The 21,748-nt window shown below is 38.7% G+C and overlaps 1 protein-coding gene across 1 annotated transcript in view; it reads left to right on the top strand.

Annotated features, from left to right (window-relative positions):
- The window catches only part of ETV1 (ETS variant transcription factor 1), a 62,671-nt gene that overhangs the window by 15,935 nt on the left and 24,988 nt on the right, over positions 1-21,748 (top strand). The window contains exons 6-7 of the mRNA XM_010216900.2: positions 17,249-17,378; positions 18,885-19,073. Of these exons, the coding sequence (XP_010215202.1) occupies positions 17,249-17,378; positions 18,885-19,073 (319 nt within the window). The remainder of the gene's footprint in view (positions 1-17,248; positions 17,379-18,884; positions 19,074-21,748) is intronic.

Below are 21,748 nucleotides of genomic sequence, written 5' to 3'. Positions count from 1 at the left end.
CTAAGAATCCAGCATGTCAAACTTCGCCTTATGCTTTAAACTTCAGTTTACCTGTTAAAATTTGTTAAAACCATTGTGGTCCTTCCTCCCCACACTACTCTCCCAGTAATCTTTGAAATGCATGTCCTTCCAAACCTTTCTTTTTTGACACGGTAGCCAAAGGCACATCTTGTTTTACCTTTTTACTGTGCAGTTTTTAACCTTGGCTACCTGTCACAAAGGCCCGTTCTGTGCTCAGTCAGCTGTGTGAGGCAGAGGTAGGAGCTGGCCTGTCCTGATGAAATTTGGCAAACAAATCACAATTAGTTTCTGATAACCTTCTGCTTTATGCAACAACTGAGCTTTTTCAGTTTGAAGGGAGAAAAATGCGTGCAGAGAATAATTTTTTATCTTGATATTACACAGGAAAATATATGACAACTGCATGTTAAATGGTGTAATTCTCTTAACCTTTCATCACCATTCTCCCTAGAGAAAAAAAATCCCACAAAGAGAGGGGGGAATCACTTTTGTCGGCATTTACTTGGAAATTCTGTGTTGGGGAGGTTGTTCTGCCCCTGTTTTGAATTGACGTCTGTATTTGATGCCGCAGCAGACTGCCAGTGGTTTTCTAGTAGTAATTCTGCAACTATGAGGAAAGTTGCGTAAGACAAAAAGCACAAGTGTGTGTGTATATTTATACATATATATACATATATATATATATATATATATATATTTGTGTAGATAACACTTTTTCCAAGTTCTTACATAAGACTCCTTAAGCAGTTTGGTGTCCCCATGAAGACTCTGTTTACTTGTTCAGAAGTGTAACTCGGGTTAACTGCCTCAGATAAGGTTCCTATTGTTTCAGGTCCATTTTCATATACTGAGGAGGAGCCAGATCCTGAACTGGCTGTAATCAGTGGCGAGGCTTCCAGATACTGTAGAACAGCAAGGACTTTTCCAATCTAGGAGTAAAAATGAATTAATTGTTCAGTTTGCTTGAAGTTAATAGCGTTTGAAGCGAAGATTGCTTGCTCCCACTGTTTGGATGGTTTCTGTGACAGACACAAGAGGAAGTAGGTAGGATTTGCTGATGTTTAAAAGATGTAGTTGGCAGAGAAAGCTCGGTGATATCAACTGATTTGTAACTCGACCTTGGTGCAGTCAGTTATAAGCAGGGATTACCCTGTACCAATTCAGATGCCTGGTCCTTTAATGGCGTAATCATATTTTGGGGTTTATTTAATGATTCGCATTAATGTTCATCTGTTCTTTTAGTTTTTTGGGTTTTTTGTCCCTAAAATGTAGGCTGTCCATTTAAGATTCTTGCTAAACTCTATTTTTTTTCTTTTTCTTTTATTATTGAATTTCTGCTGTTGAGGATTTGTGTTGCTTTTTGCGCTCCTGATCAGTCTTTCCTTTCTTGTCCTTTTGTTCCTGTATTGTTTCCCTGACCATCACAACCTTAACTTAACACTGCCAAGGGGTAAATGTTAATGTTAGACCACAGCTGTTGACAGCAAATTTGGAAGGGCTGGCTGTAAAATCTCCAGTCCTCCATGTCTGATTAAACTTTAAGATAATTTTGTTGCTCAACCTTCAACCTTCAAGACCTTTATTCTCTCTCTCTTTTTTTTTTTTTTTTCCCCTCTCTCTTCTCCAGGTTTAGCAAACAACTTCTTTCAATGTAGATGCCAGGAGCCTTAAATTATTCAGGGATGTGCTTTTTAGATGCTCTGGCTTGCAATCTTTAAAAGCCTGTTAAAGAGAGATTCTTTACATAGGCTTCAGGTAGCTGTATTCTTCTGTCATTTTAAATAATGGCTTGGTGTATTCCAAATGCAGTTTAAATGAGGAAAGCTTTAATATTTATTTATGTGTTTGCAGCCTGCAAAATCCTGGTTGGGCTTTTTTTGCACTATTAAATGAAAAAATGCTCTGGGTTTGTTTTAATTTCTTGCTTTTACCCTCTGTGAGTTAAATTTCAGAACTGAACTTTACAACTAGAGGAGCACTTCCTATTTGCTTTAGTTTAGCAAGAACTGGTGTGCAACTGGTAAAGTTTGATTTTCATTTATTTTGACGTGTTTTGAAATTTTATTAAAAATAAATTGTCCTGATAGTCTCTATTTTTTTAAAAAATGTTCGGTGGCCCTACATAAGTCATAAGGAGATCTATTGACTGCATATGATTTTATTTATGATGCAGAATAGTTTTAATTAACCAGCCTGTAGGAATGTTTTGTTAGTAGGCTAATATCAATGTACCTTTAAATTAAAAGAAAAAAAAGCATATCTTTTTTACAGCATGTGTGTGTGGTAGGAATTGATGTGATGATAGGAATTGCCCTTTTTTTTTCTTTTTTTTAAGTGTCATTCTGCAAGTGTGATACTGCAGGAGGCAGTGCAACAAATACTCTGCAAGGTGGTGCTAGTTCTTAGTGCCAAATTCCCAGAAAGCTCTCCCTTTTAGTGCTTTCTGCTGCAGCTGTGCTTTGTTTCTTGCCACTTGTCTTTAAAGTACTTCCTTTCATAGGTCAGACTTTGTCAAATACAGCTAATTTTATTTATTTATTTTACTGCATGCCTGACTATGAGGGATTCTCTCTAAAGGGCTGCAAAAGTCAGGGCTCTGCAGTTTCTTCCTCCCTTTAGCTTTGTACGACCTTGGGCATGTTGCTTAACATCTTTGTTTCGCAGTTTGAAGCAGATACAGAAACGCGTGTATCGCTCTCCGTGTGGTATACAGCTTTCTTAATGAGCTCTTATCTAGAGATCTCAAAGCATTTTATAGAGAGTCCAATGCAATTGCTGTTGTAAGAGCTGGAGGGGTCAGGCTGAGGAGCCTGTGCTTGACCACGTTATCTCCCTCCCTACAGAAGCTGCCTTAGCCTCACTTCTGTCATTGTGTCTCTGAGTGGGATTGTTTTTCTGTCTAAAATAAGACCAAAACTATATCGGCTGTTAACTTTTTTTCCTCCCCTTTAAATTCTCATTCAAAAGATTTTAGGGATTAGGGTCTTCCAGAGAACTTTGTTGGCACACTTTGTGGTTTGCTGGTAGGCAGTAGCCCGTGTTAATAAGGATTTTTTTTTCTCCTTCCTTCTTCCTTCAGATTATTTTTGAACTATTTAAACAGCCGTGGTCCTGGCCTTTTCCATAATGCCAGGATTCGATTCTTGAAAAAGTTTTATCCGTAGTCAGATCTTGGACCATAATGCCTTTAACTTGTGATCTTAACAGTATTTAAGTGAGTTTGTTGGTTTGCTCTGATTTTAGTAAACAGATTCTGTTTATTTGCTTTTCTGTTTGTTTTTTTATACTAAATTCCCAGCTCTGAAGGATTATAAGACTTTACGTAGCACCGACTGTAAATTACCTAAATACTGATGGTGGCAAAAGCACTGTAAAACAAATGTCCAGGTCCCATTAGTTTCTTAGCTTTCCCTAAAGCAGGAGCTAAAACTTAAAGCAGGAGCTGTTCCTTTCGGAGTGGCTTGCATGCTGTGATGTGAATTTTATTGTTGACTAAAAGTTTCCCCTGGGCATCCCAGCAGAGAAGGAGTCTTATTTTGTGGATGTGGTTTAACTACACAGGATCTGGATGTGAACCTGATGGACTTCAGTGCTCCGGAGTATGGAGCAGTCCAAGCAACTGGGTAGCTTTATTTATTTATTTATCTATCCTTTTTTTCCCCTCTTTTCTTTTTTGTTCTCCTTTGTCTGCTCATTTGCCCTCCTTCTAGGCCAAGCTAAGTTTTCTTTCCTCAGAGCCCTATCCTCATTTGCTGTTTTATTGCAGATTAAAGGCTTGGGTTGCATGTGGAGGTTATCAGCTAATGAATAAACTTCAATCATCCTGTCCTGTGATAAATCTGTCTGGTAGATCAAAGATGAAGCATGTAGACCTTTTTGCTTTCAAATGGTAATTTCTTAAGGCTGTCAGATCACTTCCTGAGGTCTGTTTACATAAAAACAACAACGTTAAACATTTTATTTAAAACGTTGAATTTTCAGTATGGAAAAAGCCCTTCCATTTCCTCTGAGGGAAGTTTCTCCTCCTTTTAAGAACTCCTTGAAGATCCCATCTGTGGAAATACAGGCGAGCCTCACAGCATAACTAGTAGTCACAGCAGTATTTTCCTGACGCTACAGTTATTTCTAGCTTAAAATGGTCAGCAGTTCCGTTAATTCATCAGAAGTATACTTTTTTTTTTTATTTGAGAGGCTCTGTTCAGTTCCAGATGTGTTAAAGTATGCAGAAATTTGTTTCTGCTGTTTTATCATACGGAGCTCACAACCAAGAGGCAGCCTGATGCCCATTTTCTCTAAGCCCATTTTCACATAAGCAGCAAGTTGTGCTTAAATTGCTTCCTATCCAGGGTCTTTGGAAAACATGGTTTGAATTCCAAGAGCAGCCTAAATAATGATTTCAATATCCATTAGCTCTGGGACACTGTAAAATAAGAGGCAGTTTGGAAGATGAGTCCACTTACATTTGTTGCATGTGTTTCTCAAAGTAAAATGTATTTACAGTGTTTTTATTGTTTTTTCCTTCTGCTGCCTCAGCAACTGAAGACAGGAGTCTGACAGGAGTCAGACTGTCCCACACATCACAGTGGAGTTTTCAAGGGGTTTGATAGGAAAAAAACAGGGAGGACGGAGATGGACAGTCCTCAGTTGTGGACTGGAGAGTCTGTGATTCATTTACATCATGTGAGACGTAGGGAAAAGAATCCCTTGTTTCAGGTTCTGAGTCCTTTCATTTTGGTCCCATGCATTTCAGTACTGAGAGGTAAATATGATGGAGCCTCCTACAAGCTGATAAATATGTTTAAATGATAATATTTATTAGACTAGCTCCTCAATGCATTGAGTAGGAAAGTTGAAGGCTTTTTCTAAAAAAAAAAAAAAAAAAAAAAAAAAAAAAAAAAAAAAAAACACCAATGCTTATTCTAGAAATAATCTAAGCCAAATTTGTAAATGTAAAACTAGTTTCTTTTTTACGGCTTGTGCTACAGTCTTTTGCCTGAGAAGGATTCTTCTCTCTTTTTGCTACTGAAGCTCATGCTTGATCTCCTTGTCTTTGATACATTACTCTTAGCCATTTTTGGATTATAGGCTGACCTTGATTTGAGGTGAAGAGAGAAATGAACTATGTTGGTAAAGGATATCTTTATTCTTATGTATTTGCTCTTTAAACTGAGGATTATGCATCTTAGAAAAGAGTGAATCATTAGCAACTTTATTTCTGGTTGTCTTTTTTTCCTGTCCCTGTTTATGGACTTACTCAGCAAATGTGGTTGCCAGTAAGTTAATGTAGTGAAATATTTTTTAGCAGTGACATTTATTGCCAAGCCCTGCAGTCACTGAAAGGCAGGTTACCCACTGGCCAGGTTGCCTTTAAATTTAACTTTATATTCTGGGTCGTAATCAAGGACACTTGAAAATTTACAAGTGCAAAAACAATTGTGAGTCTTGCAAATTTGATTCTTTTTGTTCAAATGTTGCTTCTTTTCTGTCCCTGAATCTAAAAATGATTAAAAGTTTTGTGTTGTTTTTTAACTGATTTTATGTCTTCATGTTGAAACAGAGTGCAGTGTTTCCTTTTGTTTCCTTTTTAATCTACCTGTAAAGAAAACTTCACATGCTTAAGCACAAAAACAAATGGAGACAATAGAAACTTGGGAAAAGTACCAATATTCAGTAAAGAACAAAAGAAGCAAATATTTGCCCCTAAAATTTTGAAGCTAGATTTATTCAATTCAATGTCTACACAGACACAGTGTAGATGCATATGTTTATAAGAAATATATATTGTGTGATTTTTTTTTTAAACACTCACCAATTGCATGCATGTGCAAAATAATCAAAAAACTTAAATGGCTTCAGGAAAAAAAATATTTCGTGAGTTTGTACGTTCAGATCTAAGTCTTATATACAGTAAAGGCACTATAAATAATAGCAGAAGCTTTAAATAGTTGTTCTGAGAATCAGAGCCTGGTGGTCAGAATTCTACCAACTTCAAAAAAACAAGCCTTTTGCTAAGAGTCTTTGAATATCAAGCTACTTATTTGAGCCCTGACTTTCATTTCCCAGATGTAACCACTTTGACAATGGCTTCTTTGTTTCCCTGTTGAATCAGTGATAAAACTTGTGAGCTGAATTTTACTGTTGACTCATTTGAATGGCCTGTACCTTTTCCAGTGGAAGCTGCAGCTTTGCAGTTGTTTCTGTAAGTTAGGAGTAAACAGAAGATTTAGATTTGAGTCTAGCTTTAATGAAGTAGAAACTTGATCTGGGTAGTGATGTCTTATTGATGAGTATTCTTGAAAATTTAAATATGAAGGAAACATTTGTATTTAGAGTAGTGGCCATTTCGTTGTTCTAGAAGACCAACAAAAATCCCGTTAGACACCTTGAGGGCATGTGTACTTGCTTTATACAGGTTTTTTTCTCTGCTCAAGGAAGCATCAAGTTAAAAATTATGATCTGAAAATATGTTTTTTGTTGCCTTTAATGCCTCTCTATCATTGAGAGCTGCTAAAATAAAATAAATTGTAAAGAATTCTGTAAATTAGTTGCTTAATGTATGTTTGAGAGAGCTCTCTGATAATCCGTTTTATTATCTTTTGACTTCTTCAGCGCTTACTTTCACGTATTCTTGAGTAGCTAACTGACAGGTATGACTATCCAAAGGGGTAAAACTTCATTATCCTGCTCTTTCATTATGAGGATATTCCTCTTTTGCAGGGAAGTAAACTGACATGCTGATTAAGGGTCTGTGAAGGTAGATGCATACCTAGGGTCTACCCTGGGACTGAAGTACTTCAAGCTACAAGGAACCTTTTGAAACCAAAAGTTGTTTGGGTTGTAAATGACAAATGACATTGGGTTATGAATGACAGAGATTAAATTCTATTTTTTTTCCACTTTTTGTCTAACCGTAAGAACATCACCTGCCTTTTCCTGTATAGCTGGCTACTAACTCCTAAAATGAATGAATATGAGAAAATAATTTTCAAAAAGCATACTTTAACTAGATTGATGTGACTTGAGTGTTTCCTGTAAATGGGGAAGCTAGAGTCAGCATTATTTCCTGCTAAAAATCTCTTTTCCCTCCCCCACCCCCGCTGTGAACATGCTTGCCTTCAACTTCATATGAATTTGAGGATATCTTTAAAATAATAAGTACCCAAACAAACAAACAAAAAAACCCTTCAAACTGCTAGTTTACCTGAACTGCAAAACAGAATGAGTGCATGTATGGGGATTAAAACAGTGGGGGATTATTTCACTTGGATATTTTAGTAATGGAAGTTAGCTCTCTTTGCATTTCACTTTGCTGATAATTCCCAGTCAGGAATACGATTTAGGATCGCTCCCAGGCTTGGTTTTACATTCAGGCCTATTTCATTAGCATGAGTTTAAAGTCAGAGTTGCCTCCCTGTGCATCCTGCCAGGACGCCTTTAGAGGCACAGGCATTGTGAGGAGCTGCAGGAGTAAATGACCCTGATCTGGCAGAATTTGAACACCAAAAGCTGATGCAAATGCACAGCAACTGTGTTTCTCTAGGGGGGTCCTGGGCTTGCAGATCTAGTCTAGGAAGGTTAAAATTTCTGTAGATTTCCCTTCCTCTCCCGCCTCCCCTTCCCAATCATCTTACGTTAGCCTTGCGTTTCAGGTTGATTGCTACAGCTAGTTTAATTTTTATGAGGTTTCTGCTTCCTCCCACAGAGAGCCACGAGCCCCGTTTGCACTGGGGGCAGGGGGCGGGAGGCTGCGCGGCCTCCTCTCCCGCCTCACCTTCCCTGCTCCCACATCAAAGGCAGCGAGTCTGATCCTAACGGATCCCCCTCTGTTCCGCCCTCCCGCCGAGGTGCTGTACATTTCCTTGTGTCACTCTCACAGTTATCCGGTGCCCAGGGTGTTTAACAACACACTCACTTTGGCCCCGGAGGTGCGGGCTCCGAGGCCGTTCCTGGTGCTGCTGGCAGTGGTGCTTTTCTTCGGATGCTGGCGCTTGCCGCTCTTACAAGCTCCGGCAGGTAAATGTGTGAGGGGAGCACAGCATGCCGTCAAGGGCACATAACTCGGTGTAAAATAGTGCCCGTGGAAGCATTTCTGGGAGATGGCTGCTTTCAGAGTCTGAAAAACTGTGTCAGTAACTGTGACTCCCGTTGAATAAAATATACCCTAGACTGTCCTCCGCTAGGAATCTCCTGGGAGCAGGGATGAGAGGACCAGCCAGCCAAAATCATGTTGGATTAGGTGCTTGCTTTGCGAGGGAGAGGGCAGTGACTGTTTCCGAGCACCGCATGGCTGTTCAGCCCGCGAGCCGCTGGCCCGGTACAGCATCCGCTGAGGCCGAGTGACAGGCAGCGTCTAACGAAGTGAGCGGCCTGATGGAAAGTTTGCCTTGTCATTGCTCTGTCCTGGGGATTTGGAGAGTAGGTTAACATTTATTAGTATTTACCGGAAGGGTTTTTTTTTTTTTTTTTTTTTTTTCCTCCCTCTCTCCTCCCCACCTTTTTCTCCAGACAGCTGGCTGGCTCTTTTGGGCAGGCCTTTTTATTTTTTGACCCGCACACTTACATGTAACTTCGACTGTCAACTGCCGCCCGGATGCTTTAAAACGAGGAGCCAAGAGACAGCCGGCAGCCCCCGTTGCAGGGTGCTGTGCTCGCGCTCCCAGCAGCTCCCACGAGCATTTTGGAAATTGCAGCTGCACAGACAAGCGAGTGAGGGGTGTCTATAAATGGGGATTTACAGAATTAAACCAATTATCAAGCCATATGGGTGCAATCTTGTGCCCCCCTCCTCCACCCTTACTAAGAAGCTCTCCACCTCTGGAGCATGCAAGTCCTCTAAGCATGCAAGTATTAGAGGAAAAAAAGCGACATTAAAGAATGGCATTTCTTCCTACTAATGAAGAAATGTCTAGAAGAATTCATTGCTGAAATGAGACAGGAATGCCATTTTTAGGAGTCAGAAAAGCTCTCTGTAAGGAAGTGACTCTCACCATCTGCAGTGTAATTATAATGCTGCTGGTCACTTTTTCCCCGTGTACAAACGCCCTGGTGTAAACCTGCTGTACGGATAGTGATGTAACCTTTTTCTGTAATAGACTTGCTGCAACTTTGATGTGCTCCAGGGTACGCAAACCTATCCCTGTTCTCTAATATGTCTTTTTTTTTTTTTTTTTGGTCTTGCATATGTTATTCTCAAAGACTTTATGTTAAAGCCAGATCACAGTAAAGACAGGGAATAATTATGGTGGAGATGAAGAATTAAAATAACCTAGAGACAAGCAATTGATTCAGTTAATTTTTTTCACTAATACTTTTTTTTTTCTTCCTTTTCTAATCTATATTGTTTTGTAGTATGCTTAAAAAAAAGCACCTCCAAAGCAGAGAAAGTTGTTTTATCTGACAGTATCTGTTAATACACATGTACTACTGTAGTTGTTAAGGTTGAGAATTTCCCAATATCAGTTGTAGGAAAATGTACTGTTACTTTCCAAACTGAAATTCTACAGTAGTAAATAGGAAAGAATTCCAGTTTTCAGGGCAGTACATCTATATCTACTTACTACTCCATTTTAAATCAAATTTATAATCAATATCTTCTCCTCCTGTCATATAAGAGAGCAGTTTGTGTAGCCTTTGAAGACCAAATCCCACAATAAAGGGCTATCTTTTGTTCTTTTTTACCTCTCCTCTCCCCTCCCTGCCAGAATTTTAAAAACTATGCTATTGCATTTGTACAATGCAATATTTAAGTAGACTGTTAATTGACGTGCACAATATTGTATTCTTTAGACTGAAAAGGAAAATAAGCAATTTGCTTCATTTTGCAGAGGGAGTTTTAACTGTTATTAAAGTGAATTTGTAGTTGCATATTTTCCAGTAAAGGTGACAGATTACTTCCAAGCTGGTATTTTCTTTTTGTTAAACAAGGTTCTCAAATAGATCCATTTGCCCACGTATTCTATTCTTGCCAGTTGGCTTTGAAAGCTAGTGCTTGGGCTCATCTTTCAGATACAGCTTCCAAAAAATGAGGTCCCATGCTGTTTCTATCTATTGAGCTGGTAGGGGCTGGAAGGATCTGATCTGAAGCCAAGGCAAAGGCTGAGTTGATGGAATCATATCTAATAGGTCTGCCAAGTACTGCCCAATCATGAGGTTTCACTTTCTGGGAGAAAGCAGTGAGACAAGGGGTGGCAGAATATGTGCAGGGATAGGGGCTATCCTTAAATTTTTCCTTCCCTGGACTTAAAACCAGACCAACACATAGAAAAACTAGCTTTTTTAAAACTAATTTTTTAGTTGAAGTCATTTTTTACATCCTGTTCCTCTCTATTGCATGTTCTTCCTTGTTTTCACCCAAGTTTCAAAGAGGTATTTAAAAAGGAAGAAACTTGTTGCTGTTTAATATAATATTAAATGCAATGTATCGTTCGAGAAGCATACTTGCATTTTCAGTGTATTTACTTCCATTTGAGTGTGTGTGTGTGTGTGTGTGTGCACACTCAGAGGGACTAGGTGGAAGCCAGTGCTCTCTAGGGACAAATTCTTTCTCTTTGAGCTAGACAATAATATGGTATCAATATCAAGCCTCTCCCAGCTCCTCAAAAAAGAGTACTTGGCAGGTTTGCTTTAGATTTTTTTTTTTCTTCTAGTGAATTTCACTTGTGAAATGCTTTCAGGCTTAGGTCCTTTGTCCACGTTGAGCTTTTATATAAACTGCCAGGAGAGTCTCTGAAACCACAGTGATGATACACATCTATGTGTCAGATATTCAATTTGTCACCATCTTCTTCTAGTACCTGGCAGGGAGTAGGACCTAAATGAAATACACTTGACTGGAGCCCATCTGAGATCTGATAGAAGTGACTTTGATAAATCAAATGGTTAGAGAACTTGGTAGAGTATGTGTAGATTTAATCTGCTCAGCCACTTTTTTATAGCTGTCCGCAGTCTTCAAGTCTTGCTCATCTTTGCAGCTGTTTCAGTGGTCAGAAACAAGAGTGTTTTTTGCTGTTGTATAGCCAAGACACTGCCAGAGGTGGAAACTTGCCTCGGTCACCTGGTCCTGCAGCTGTTGCAGTGGTCTGCATGCGTGGGCTTAGATTCAAAAGCGCTGGGAACTGCTTAGCTCAAGAGACTCAGATACCACCCTTTTTGCACTTTCCCTCCTTCCACGTTTCTTCCACTATGAAACATCGTATCTATAGTTATTGCTGAGCTGTAAAAAAGCGTTTTCCCCAAAAAGCGTTTTTATTTCAGGTTATGTTATTACATTAGGCTGTATGACCCATTCAGCTGCTGTAGCAGCAGTAAGCTGCAGAGTATGAGGAACTGGTCATCTGGGTCCAGTCCCTTCTTCTGCTGTTTCAATTAATTTCTCCTGTGCACCCCAAAGATAACCTGTCAAGCACTTCTGCTCATGTGGAGTGACATGGAAAGAGTACCCTGCTCTGGCATGTCAAGTACCTAATAAATGTTGAAGTTCAGAGTGCAGGGAACCATCTACAAAGGTCTGTAGCTCAAATGACAATGATCTAGAAATAAGTAATCAGTAAATAATCTGCAGGATTTCAAATGTTTTTGTTCCGTAAGCTACATACACATTTTTAGAACCATTTCAAAAACAGAAATATGAGAGTGGTATTCCCACCTGGGAGGTTGTGCAGGAAGTGTTCAATTTTGTGACTTGTTGCACTGGAACAACAAATGCCAGTACTGAATTTAGAAGTTATATCTTTAAATGGTAAGTAACTGCTGCTGTATTAGAGCATTGAAGGCACTGTGTAAACCCACTGTGTTGTTTGGATTTTTTTCTTTAAGTAAGTCTGCTGATAAGAGCGCCTAGGTCATTGCTAACAGCTGAAAAGTAACCAGCGTTTTGCCTTCCTGAATGAATCGTTCAATAAACTATTACACTATCTATCTATGTTTTTTTGGACCAAAATGCCTACCTGTTGTACTTAGAGCATAAATAATTGCTCTGAATCATCAGGTGAGTGCTGCTCAGTTATAGTGAGCGAGGAAAATTGCAAAAATGCGAATTAGGGTCCCTGTCCTTAAGTGTATTTCAGTTTGCATTTTGATAGCAGTTTAGAAATGTTATCGCCTGTTTTGTCACAGACATAATTCACATCTTTCTTCAGGCACTGTAAACAAGAGAAATGGTTTAATGGCTCCATAAAAGGCACTCTGTGCTGATAGCTGAGATTAGACCCTTTAGTAATGGATTTTTGTGTGTTGGGGGAAGGGGAGGGCTTGGCGGAGGTAAATGTACTGGAAAAGAATCTTTGAGAGACTCTGATGTATCTGAAGTGCCTGCTGCATTTCTGTGTGCGTTGCAATATGGATTTATGTGTGACAGTGTTGGCTTTATCAGTACAGAAGGCTTCTCCTTTGCTTTTGAAATTTTACTGAATACTCGAGTCATCTCAATCAGTCTAACACCTGGAGATGTAAGTTGTGTTAACTCTTTTCTTCTTTAATCTTTTTTTTTTTCCATCATTCTATCAAGTATGAAGTCCCTTCTATTCAAATGTCTTTGAGAAACTCAGAAGTTTCTTATATCACATATTAACATGTGATATAAGAACCTTTTATATCACATGTTAACATTTTTTTTGTAATTGGTTGTAAAAAATAAATGAGTTTGTTTACAAAAACAGTTTTAGAGGGTGATTTGAGGGCACAAATGTGAAAAGCAAGCCGGAAACATTCAACAGAGCCATAGAAGTCATGACTTACGCTGACTTCCTTGTTACTTCCTTTTCTCTGCAGATGTACAAAGTCCTCAAACATGAATATAATAGCACTTAAAGTCATTGGAGTTCAGTAACACAAGCAAGGTTACTACTGTCCGTTGAATCTATACCATGCTGTAAATGCTCATTACCTGTAAGTGTCTATAATAAGACGGCCTGGTTTCTTTTGGGCAGTGGAGCCAAGATTGCTAGCCACTAAACCACGTCACTGATTTAAAAAAAAAAAAAACCCTTCTATAGAAAATAAAAACAAATTTTACTTTGTTCTAGACATGATTCTGAAGTTTGGAAATTATAAAATAACATTTTGCTTAGAGAAGCAACAACTTGCAGATAGTTTCATATAAAATGTCTTGTTTCTTCATCTCTTGAGTTGAAAAGTATGTAAAACCATTTCTCTATTTCTTAGGTTTTCTCAAAATAAAAGATTCAACTCTATCTATGCAGAGATGGTAGATGTCCTGTCTGTCAGCCCAGAAAGTATACAAATTAGTCTCTTCTACGAAAACCAATTTATTCCTTAATTTAAGATGTCTTAACACAATTTTTATTCATTCAGGTTTTAAGATGGGAGTTATCATGAGTAAAATGTTTGAGGATTAGACTGCTGACAGGTAACAACCAAAGGAGAATGGCACTTCAAAGCAAGGCTTAGTCAGCTTCAGCCTATATTTATGTATGTTCTTATGAGTTTAGTGCATGGCAAAATTATTGTTTTGTAGAATCTAAGTCCCTAAAAACACTTCAAAAACACAGACCACTAAAATAAGAATACGCAAGATCACGTGTGTAGCATGCAGGCTCTCTTATTCTATAGGTGCAGACTGTTATATCTACAGATGGAAAGCATGCATATAGCAATATACTGCACCTTAAATTTCTAGGGAAGGTGGCAAGCCTTCAGCTTGCGTTATCTGTGCAAGTGTAGCTCAAAGGAGCTACAGCAGCACTGCAAAATGAGCAGGTTCGGCTACTTTCCCCAATCGTTGAGATGAGGTGTTGAAGACATCCATCTACATACATGCTGTAGGGTTGTTTGCCTTTCAGGTTTGGAGGTAGTTATCTGTAAGTAATCACTTGGGAAGACATCTTGGCCCTTGGTCACTTCTTAAGATCATTATTAAGGCAAAGTGCCCGTTACTTTAATAAGGTTGAGGCTTTATTCTGGGGTTAAGTAAAATGAAATTGCCTTCAGGAAAAAAAGAAATGGTGAGGAATTGGCTGATTGGCTCTTTCATTTTTTTTTCTTTTTTCCTTTTTTTTTTAATTTGGATGTGTTAGTAGGGATGTTGCAGTAAGATTAGATTATATAAATAGGCAACCTTGCTCTTAAAAAAAAAGAAAGAAAAAAAAGTAAAAAAAAAAAAAAGAAAAAAAAAAGAGATTAAAAGTCCAATATAAAATTCAGCTTAGAAAAAATGTGTATTTTAAAGCCTGTTTTAATAGGTCACACTAAAATGAACAGTGATGTGTGGAGATGGCGATGATGATACAAGGAAATGTTTTGAATAGTTTTGGAAATTTACTCTTGAAAATAACTATCGGCGGTTTGAAAGATCAAATAGCCTTCAAGGATCCCCACCCAAAATCATCAATCCCAAACAAAATGTGAAAAGTGTCTTTCTAAGGTCCCTTTTTTTTCTCTCTCTTTCTCTCTCTAAAAGTGTGCATTTAAGAAGTTTCAGATACAGCTTTGCGTGGTGACTGTCAGAGGACTGCCTGAGGAAGGCTTTAAATTTTACAGCTACATTATCTGTTCTGGCCATAATTAAGATAAAGATCTAATATAAAATCACTTTGCACTATAATGCCTTCCCCAAATGAAATGAAGGCGTTAACCTACTTGATTTGATACACTTTACCCTAGCTTATAAAGCTGGGAGGAAGGTGAGGTAAACTTTAATTAAAACTACAGCACAGATGCCTTCTAGCAGTGTGCCCTGTACCTAGCTAGGACTGTACAGTAAGCAAAATAAAATGTACCTCGCAGCCGAGGCAGCAGGCTGGAGCCGTGCTCAGTGAAAGTAATTTAATTAGTGTTGATCATGACTCCAGATGATGGTGATTTGATAAGGAATAATTTAGTACTTAACAGCCTTTTACATGCACCAACTCCATGTGGGAAGGTAAAGCAAATTGCACAAAATGAATGTGCTGCTTTCACTTGTGCCTGTGCCAGTGAGCTGGAAAACTGCCTGTTAGCAGACGTTCAGGCTCTCAGCGCTGTGATGAAATACCCAGCCAGTTCTCCGCACAGCGCTCTGGTGTGGGAGTCTCTGTACTCCCGTTATTTAAAAATAAATAAGGGAAGTAATTTTTCATAACAGATTAACTCTGAGGAAGTAGCAAAGTTTTTAAAAAGAAAAAAAGAGAGAGAGAGAAAAAAAAAAAGAAGACAGCGTGTGGCCTTTGTGCATGTATGTGATACCAGCTTTAAAAAAGAGTCTTGTTACGGCTCTCGCTTAGTTTTCCGATTGGAGTCAAAGAATTTGCTCACCTTTGCGTTAGGGCCAGGGCTCCGGAGATGCGGGGCCTATTGCACACATGAAATGTGCATCATCTGACTTGGCCACGTATGGACAGACAGCAGCAAAAGTTCACTAGCAAAACACTCCTGCCAAAACTGCTGGGCATCAACCTGCCTTGGGATTATAGCGTAAGGCTCAGTGTGCACTGCGTTTTGCATCATTACTAAGAAATGACAACAGTTACTAAAATATGACAACCCTTATTCAAGAGGTTTATATGGTCTTTCATTTTAGTGCACCTTCAAGCAGTTTGATTCAGAAAATTCTGTCCTTGTTTTGATGTTCACCACTTTTCATTTGGGTTTAAGTTACAGTGCATGAATATTGGGTATCTGTCCTTACTGTCTGCTTTTCCCTCTCAGGCAAAAAGTTTTCAGGCAGTTGCCTCTTACTCACTGAATATAATGGCTCGATAACAGCCTCACAGACAGACAGTGTTTTGGGAAAATAGGTGGTCAAATGGTGTAGCGCTATCTTGCAGATGTCTCCGTTAAGAACTTTTGTATAAGCTGTCATATATTGTGAAAGAGTTCTCTGTACGTGGCCTTGGTATGGGGAGATCTGCAGTGGGAATCCTGTCTGCAGTGGGAATCCTGAGCTAGGATTGGGCACAATTAGATCACAGTTTATTGGTTTCCTTGCTCACATTTTAGTGTTTTATTTACTTTCCCCTCCCCACCCTACACATGTATATACATGCACATGTTAGTATCAGAAAATTTATAGTGTAAAAAATTCTCTTCTAACCTCATGTGCAAGGGAAGGGACAATATACTGCTTAATAGTATACAATTATATAATAATTTTGCACCAAGATTTTCTAACAGGGACTGCTACACATGTGGATTTTCACAGAGGGAGGCACAACTGTCTGTCAGGCTAGACTCTGAATATGGGGACAACATCAAATTTCAGTCATAAGCATTAATCCCCAAACGGTGGCTTCTCAGCATCCTAAAATAGATTTATAGCTTCATTTTATTTAAAACTTGAAATATGTTATTTCAAATTGCTAAGTTAGTCCTTTGTCATCTTCTCCACTTATTCTAGATTGGTCTAGATCAGGAGAAGAATTTAAGACTGATTTGCATTTTATTCTGCTTTAATTTTGGTTAAGGCTGACTATGACATCAGGAGAAAGTTGATTGGCTTGAACTAATATGCTGTTTAACCTTACCTTTACCTTTGGCCTTTTTCCGAATCCAGACCAACTAGTGCTTCTAATCGATGCTGTGTTTCTGTCGCACTCCATCTGTTCTTTTTGCCATTTAAAAAAGTATGGCTAAAAATCCCCTCTCTGTTTGTGTCTGCATCACACTTACTGCTGACTTCAGCAAGACCACAATTTTATCCTGTGTAGATATGAGAAAAATTACTAAAGACTTTTCATGTGACTTTTTTTTTTCAGTCAGTATTTATAACTAAAGGAGCATGCAATCCTCCAATTTCATAAGTTTACTACAAATTTTCATGTATTTTATGGGACAAAAAGATTACCAATCAAATACTTGAGGCTGGTGAGAAATTAATTTTGGAGTCATTTGTGTGGCACTCTTTGAAGTGAACTGCCATTGCATTTATAGCTAAAAGCTACCTCGCTAATACTACTTAGAATCATTTGGTGCCTGGGAAGTATTTTGCCTCTGACAACATTTACAGTAGTAAAGCCAAATATAAGTGGGCTGTTACTTTCCTGCTAATGAGATGGGATTCTGGCCATCATTCTATTAAACAATAAAAGTGCTAATAGCCAATGCAAGGGATCTCTGGTGTCTATTTTTCCGCTGACACCCAAAGAAATACTTGAAATGTTTATTTCCTATATTGTTTCTAGTACTGCAATGGTTTAATTAATCATGTGTTTAATTAGCAGTGTCTAGCTTACTTGAGAGAGCTCATTGTTAATATTGTACTTGGTTTTTAATTGCGCTTTCTTTCTCTTTCCAGTGGCTTTTCACGGTCTCCCTGTGAAAATCAAGAAGGAGCCTCATAGCCCATGTTCGGAACTTGGCTCCGCTTGCAGTCAAGAGCAACCATTCAAGTTCAGTTATGGGGAAAAGTGCCTGTACAATGTCAGGTAAAGCCACCAGGAGCACGTCTGTCGTGTTTGCAGTGGGAACTGCTGATTTCAATGAGGACTGACTGAAGAGTGATAAAACCGTAATAGGGATCTTATAGAAGTTACCTCTTCAGCAGATAACAGACTGATGAGATAATGCATTTAGCTGATGAACACTGATGGAGTTGTTTACAGTTGTATCGAACACTTACATAATCATTTTAAAGCAGTGTTTTTCATCAAAATGCATATTCCTCATTCCTCCTCCGTGGGAGAGAGCCAGAGCTTAAAAACCGAGGGTGCAAGTGTGAAATAGAAGGAAGGAGTGTCTTATTTTCTGAGAGGTGTGTTGAAAGTACTTTTAAAATACATTACACACATTAGGAAAGAGAGAGAGCTCTGTGAAACAGACAAGAGATTGGCAGATCTGAGCAACACATTACATATTTGCAGAATATATATGTATGCATTCATGGACAATAGCAATTTAAAACTATTTTATTAGGCCTTTGTATCTTTATCTTTTCAAAAGCAAGTTGTCTTCTGATTAAAAGGGTAGATCATAAAAGCTTTATTTTTTTCGGGGGTGGGGGGAAGGGGATTTGATACCACTACATTCTTCATTGACTTTCTTTTGGTTCACACTTGCATGTCACTCATTCTTCCTTTAGTGTCAGCAGTGAAGGGTTGCTTACTGACGTTTTAGTCTATTTTGGAATCTTTTATCTTGGCAGTGAGTTTTTATTCTCATTAATGTACTACCAAACCTGATAATACTTCTGCATTTAACTTGAATGGGGAGGAAGGAGGAAAAAAAAAAAGACCTAAATCATAGAGAAATTATTTTATTTTCAAAAATCAAATGCAAAATGGATTTGATTTAAGGAAGTATGCAAATTCCTGTTTGCTGTCCGCCTGGCATCTGCATATGTGTTGTTTAGATACAGGGATGATCAAAGCACCTTTGAAAATAGTGTCTATGTATTTGCAGGACCAGAACCTTATTTTTGAAAAAGAGAAGAATAACCTGTTAGGAGAGGCTGTGACATTACAGTGTGGGCAGCTAAACTAGCGGCAGTGTTTTGTTGGGCCAGCTCCCTTCCCTCTAGCTGCAGTGTTTCACTGTCTCACTCTGTGGCTTGTGCAAGCTCTAAAAAGGAGACTTGACAGGCACCATCAAGACTGCCTTTGTGCTCTAGTCCAGGTGCTTCTACTTTTATGTATTTTGTATACCTCCCTTAGAATGTCACTTTAAGACTGAATCCCTTTAAAAAGGCATTTCCAGGCCCTACAGAGGAAAATACTGTGTTGAGCTACTTGACCTCTAACTTGATTTTTTTCTGTTTTCTTCTCGGTGTAAAGCAGAGAATTCCTCTGCCCCAAACTGCTTGATAAAGTATCTACAATAAAAAACTTATAAATGTGACACTTTCTTTTGCCTGGATGCAGGTGCTATACTTTTTGCAGAGAAAATAACTTGACCTTTTTTTTTTTTTTTTTTTCCCTCCGTTTGGGTTCTGGCAGTGCCTATGATCAGAAGCCACAAGTGGGAATGAGGCCGTCCAACCCACCAACGCCCTCCAGCACTCCTGTGTCACCGCTGCACCATGCCTCCCCAAACTCAGCTCAGACTCCTAAACCCGACCGGGTTTTCCCTACCCATCTCCCTCCATCCCAGTCCATTCAAGACAACAGTTTCCCTATGGACCACAGGTAAAACACAAAATATGCAGGGGATTCAGACAGAAGATGCTTCTGTTGTAGGTACAAGCTGATTGACTGCCTCTCAGACAGCCAGTCAGAGGGCAGCCATGGGTTCATGCCCTCAACCGTCCCCTTTGAAAAGAGAACAGTTGAAATAGATCCAAGGTGAAAGTTAGAGTGGTTAAGAAATGCCAGAAATAGGCAATGTTTAATAAAAAGGCTGGTATCCATCTCGATGGCTCCAGTAGGAGTTCATATTGGCAATGGCAGTTTTAATGACCTACTTCAGCTACCTTGTGAGGGTAATCCACTTGAAGCTAGTAAGCCTTATGAGATAAAGAAGTCATAGCAGGCACGGGCCTCACTATATACGTGTCTGACCCCTTGCTAAGAAATTTTCCTATCAAAAAGATAAGTGGTTATGCTGTGGTGTCACTGCTTCAGAATATTCTTTGAAAGGGTGGATATTTTTCCAAACCCTTTTGAAATAAAGCATTTCAAACAAATTAAGATGCCAAAGTAACTATGCTTAAATAACATTAGTCTGAGTAAAACCCACAAGAGCTAGAAACTAGAATTAGAGCTTAAGCTGTCCTGAAGTCACCCTGTTTTGGTTTGATATGTTAGAGATCCAAGCAACTGACCATCTTTCTTAGCTCAGTTTTGCAGTGCATATGCTCAGAGTGGATTTCTCTTATTTTTGAGACCAGACATGTGGGTGTAGAATTTTAATAGTCCTAACTTTTATTATGTAAGCCTGTTTTTGTTTGCTGCACTCTGTGGCTTCTCTGAGCATTTTGAAGTTCAGTTATGTATAAATAGATATGTATATTCAGAGAATCGACTTAACATTGAAATATTAGCAAAATGAAAGAACCTTAAAAGAAAATCATAGTTGTTGGGAGTGCGATTTGCATGCTTCTGCTCTAATACAGGGCATTATCTCCAGGGATTTGTGCACATCACTTCTGAAGGGGGTTACTAAGGTTTTTATTGCTGTTTTGTGCTCTGCTGAGGTAGATTTAAATATCGCCCAAGGTTCTTTATGAGCCTTCTGGCAGTGCTGAAACACGGGATTGGCCCTGTAAGCTGCCCCCTAAGGTGCCAGCCCTCTCCTCGTCCTTGCGCTGTAGTCTAACCGTGCAGGCCTCTGGTGAAGCCTGGGGCTTTCATTACAGGGTGGTGGACAAATGGGTTTCTGTACATAGACCAAAGTCAAGTAGTCAGGAGACTGGAATTTCCAAAAACTGAATGACTTTGCAGAAAGCAAAAATAAGATTTTTCAGATGAGAAGATTTTTTGTTTAAGAGCAACCTGCAAAAAGAGTACTGAAGCTGTATCCCAGCCCTAATTTGAGTATTTATAGAGGCTTGTATGCACCTTGAACAGTTTATTTTTTCTGTATCCGTAGCACTTGCTTTATACAAGCTTTATGGAGTCTTGACATTACACTTTTTTTTTTTTTTTTTTTCTGTGACTCTGATACTCATGTTCTTTAGGGCATTTTGCTTTAATGGCTCCCTTCTATGGGATGGAACATCATATTGAACAGCCTTTTAGTGAAGTCCAAAAATAGCTGACTTGGAATAGGCCAAAAGTTTCATCTTTTTCCTTTTCTAAAGGAAAGTTACTTTGAATCTCCCCACTACCAAATTGTTTGATATGAATTTCATATTATTGTAAAATTCAAATCGTCCTAATGTACAAGATAGTTTGCTGCTCAGGGCCTGGTTTAGCCAAAGAAGACTTTCTTTCATTATGAGGGTGTTTAGAGAAAGTCATTTAAACAAATGACCTACCTGTGTGAGTCTGTATGCAGCTCCATAACTCAAAGCCTATTTCTTTGGAACATGCGTTGATGGCATAAGATAGTTTCACCATCTAGAACACACAGCCCATACAGCATCATGCAGGGCATGAATATATGAACCATAAGTGGTCCTAACAAGTAGCAACAGGAATCAAATCCACTTGCATAAACAAATGGCTTGATTCCATACAAAGCTTCCAGTACAACAAGTATTATTAACTTCCTTTGAGGCTTTGTGAGTGAGTCTGTTTCTTATTTTAACTTCAAGTTGCAATTTTCTGATTCACTCCTTGACAGTTCTTAATGATAATTTCTGCTTCTTTTTTTGGCTAATGAAAAAAGGAAAAGAGGGAAATGAATGCAGTGCCAGTCAGCCTAACTGTTTCATAATACATTTGAGTTTCTAAGTTTATTTTCTGCAGGTGTAGGTGGAATTGCAAAACCTAATGTTACAGTGCAGTACTCCTTCTACAGCAAAATAGAATACTTACAGCAGCATCAAAAATAATTTTCAGTGAAACAATTAATTTTCAGTCTTTGCTACTGTATTCCAATAGCTTCTATCCCTGTAGCTCCAACAGTATTTGTAAATATTTGTCAGACCAAATTCAGAGCAAGATCTTGACAGAAGTTAGTGGAATTAAAATTTTCAGAAACATGTACTATATATAAGATTTTATGCAAGGGCTGTATTGCCTGTGCAGACAAAACCCTGCTTTCTCTTTCACTCAGGCAGCTTTCTTCAAGAGAATGTCTGCTCTTACTTGCATCAAACGAAGTCAGTTGAGCTGCAAAGTGCAGGAAGCTGAAGAATAATTAGTTCTTGACTTTTAGTTTGACAGTGAGAAACTTGCAAAGGAAGGCACAGGCATCT

Source organism: Tinamus guttatus, unplaced genomic scaffold (assembly GCF_059628265.1).
Source record: "Tinamus guttatus ecotype Peru unplaced genomic scaffold, ASM5962826v1 Tinamus_guttatus_pri_ptg000503l, whole genome shotgun sequence".
NCBI lineage: Eukaryota > Metazoa > Chordata > Aves > Tinamiformes > Tinamidae > Tinamus > Tinamus guttatus.
The sequence above is the reverse complement of the archived record's forward strand: the minus strand, read 5'-3'. Positions and strand labels throughout refer to the sequence as shown.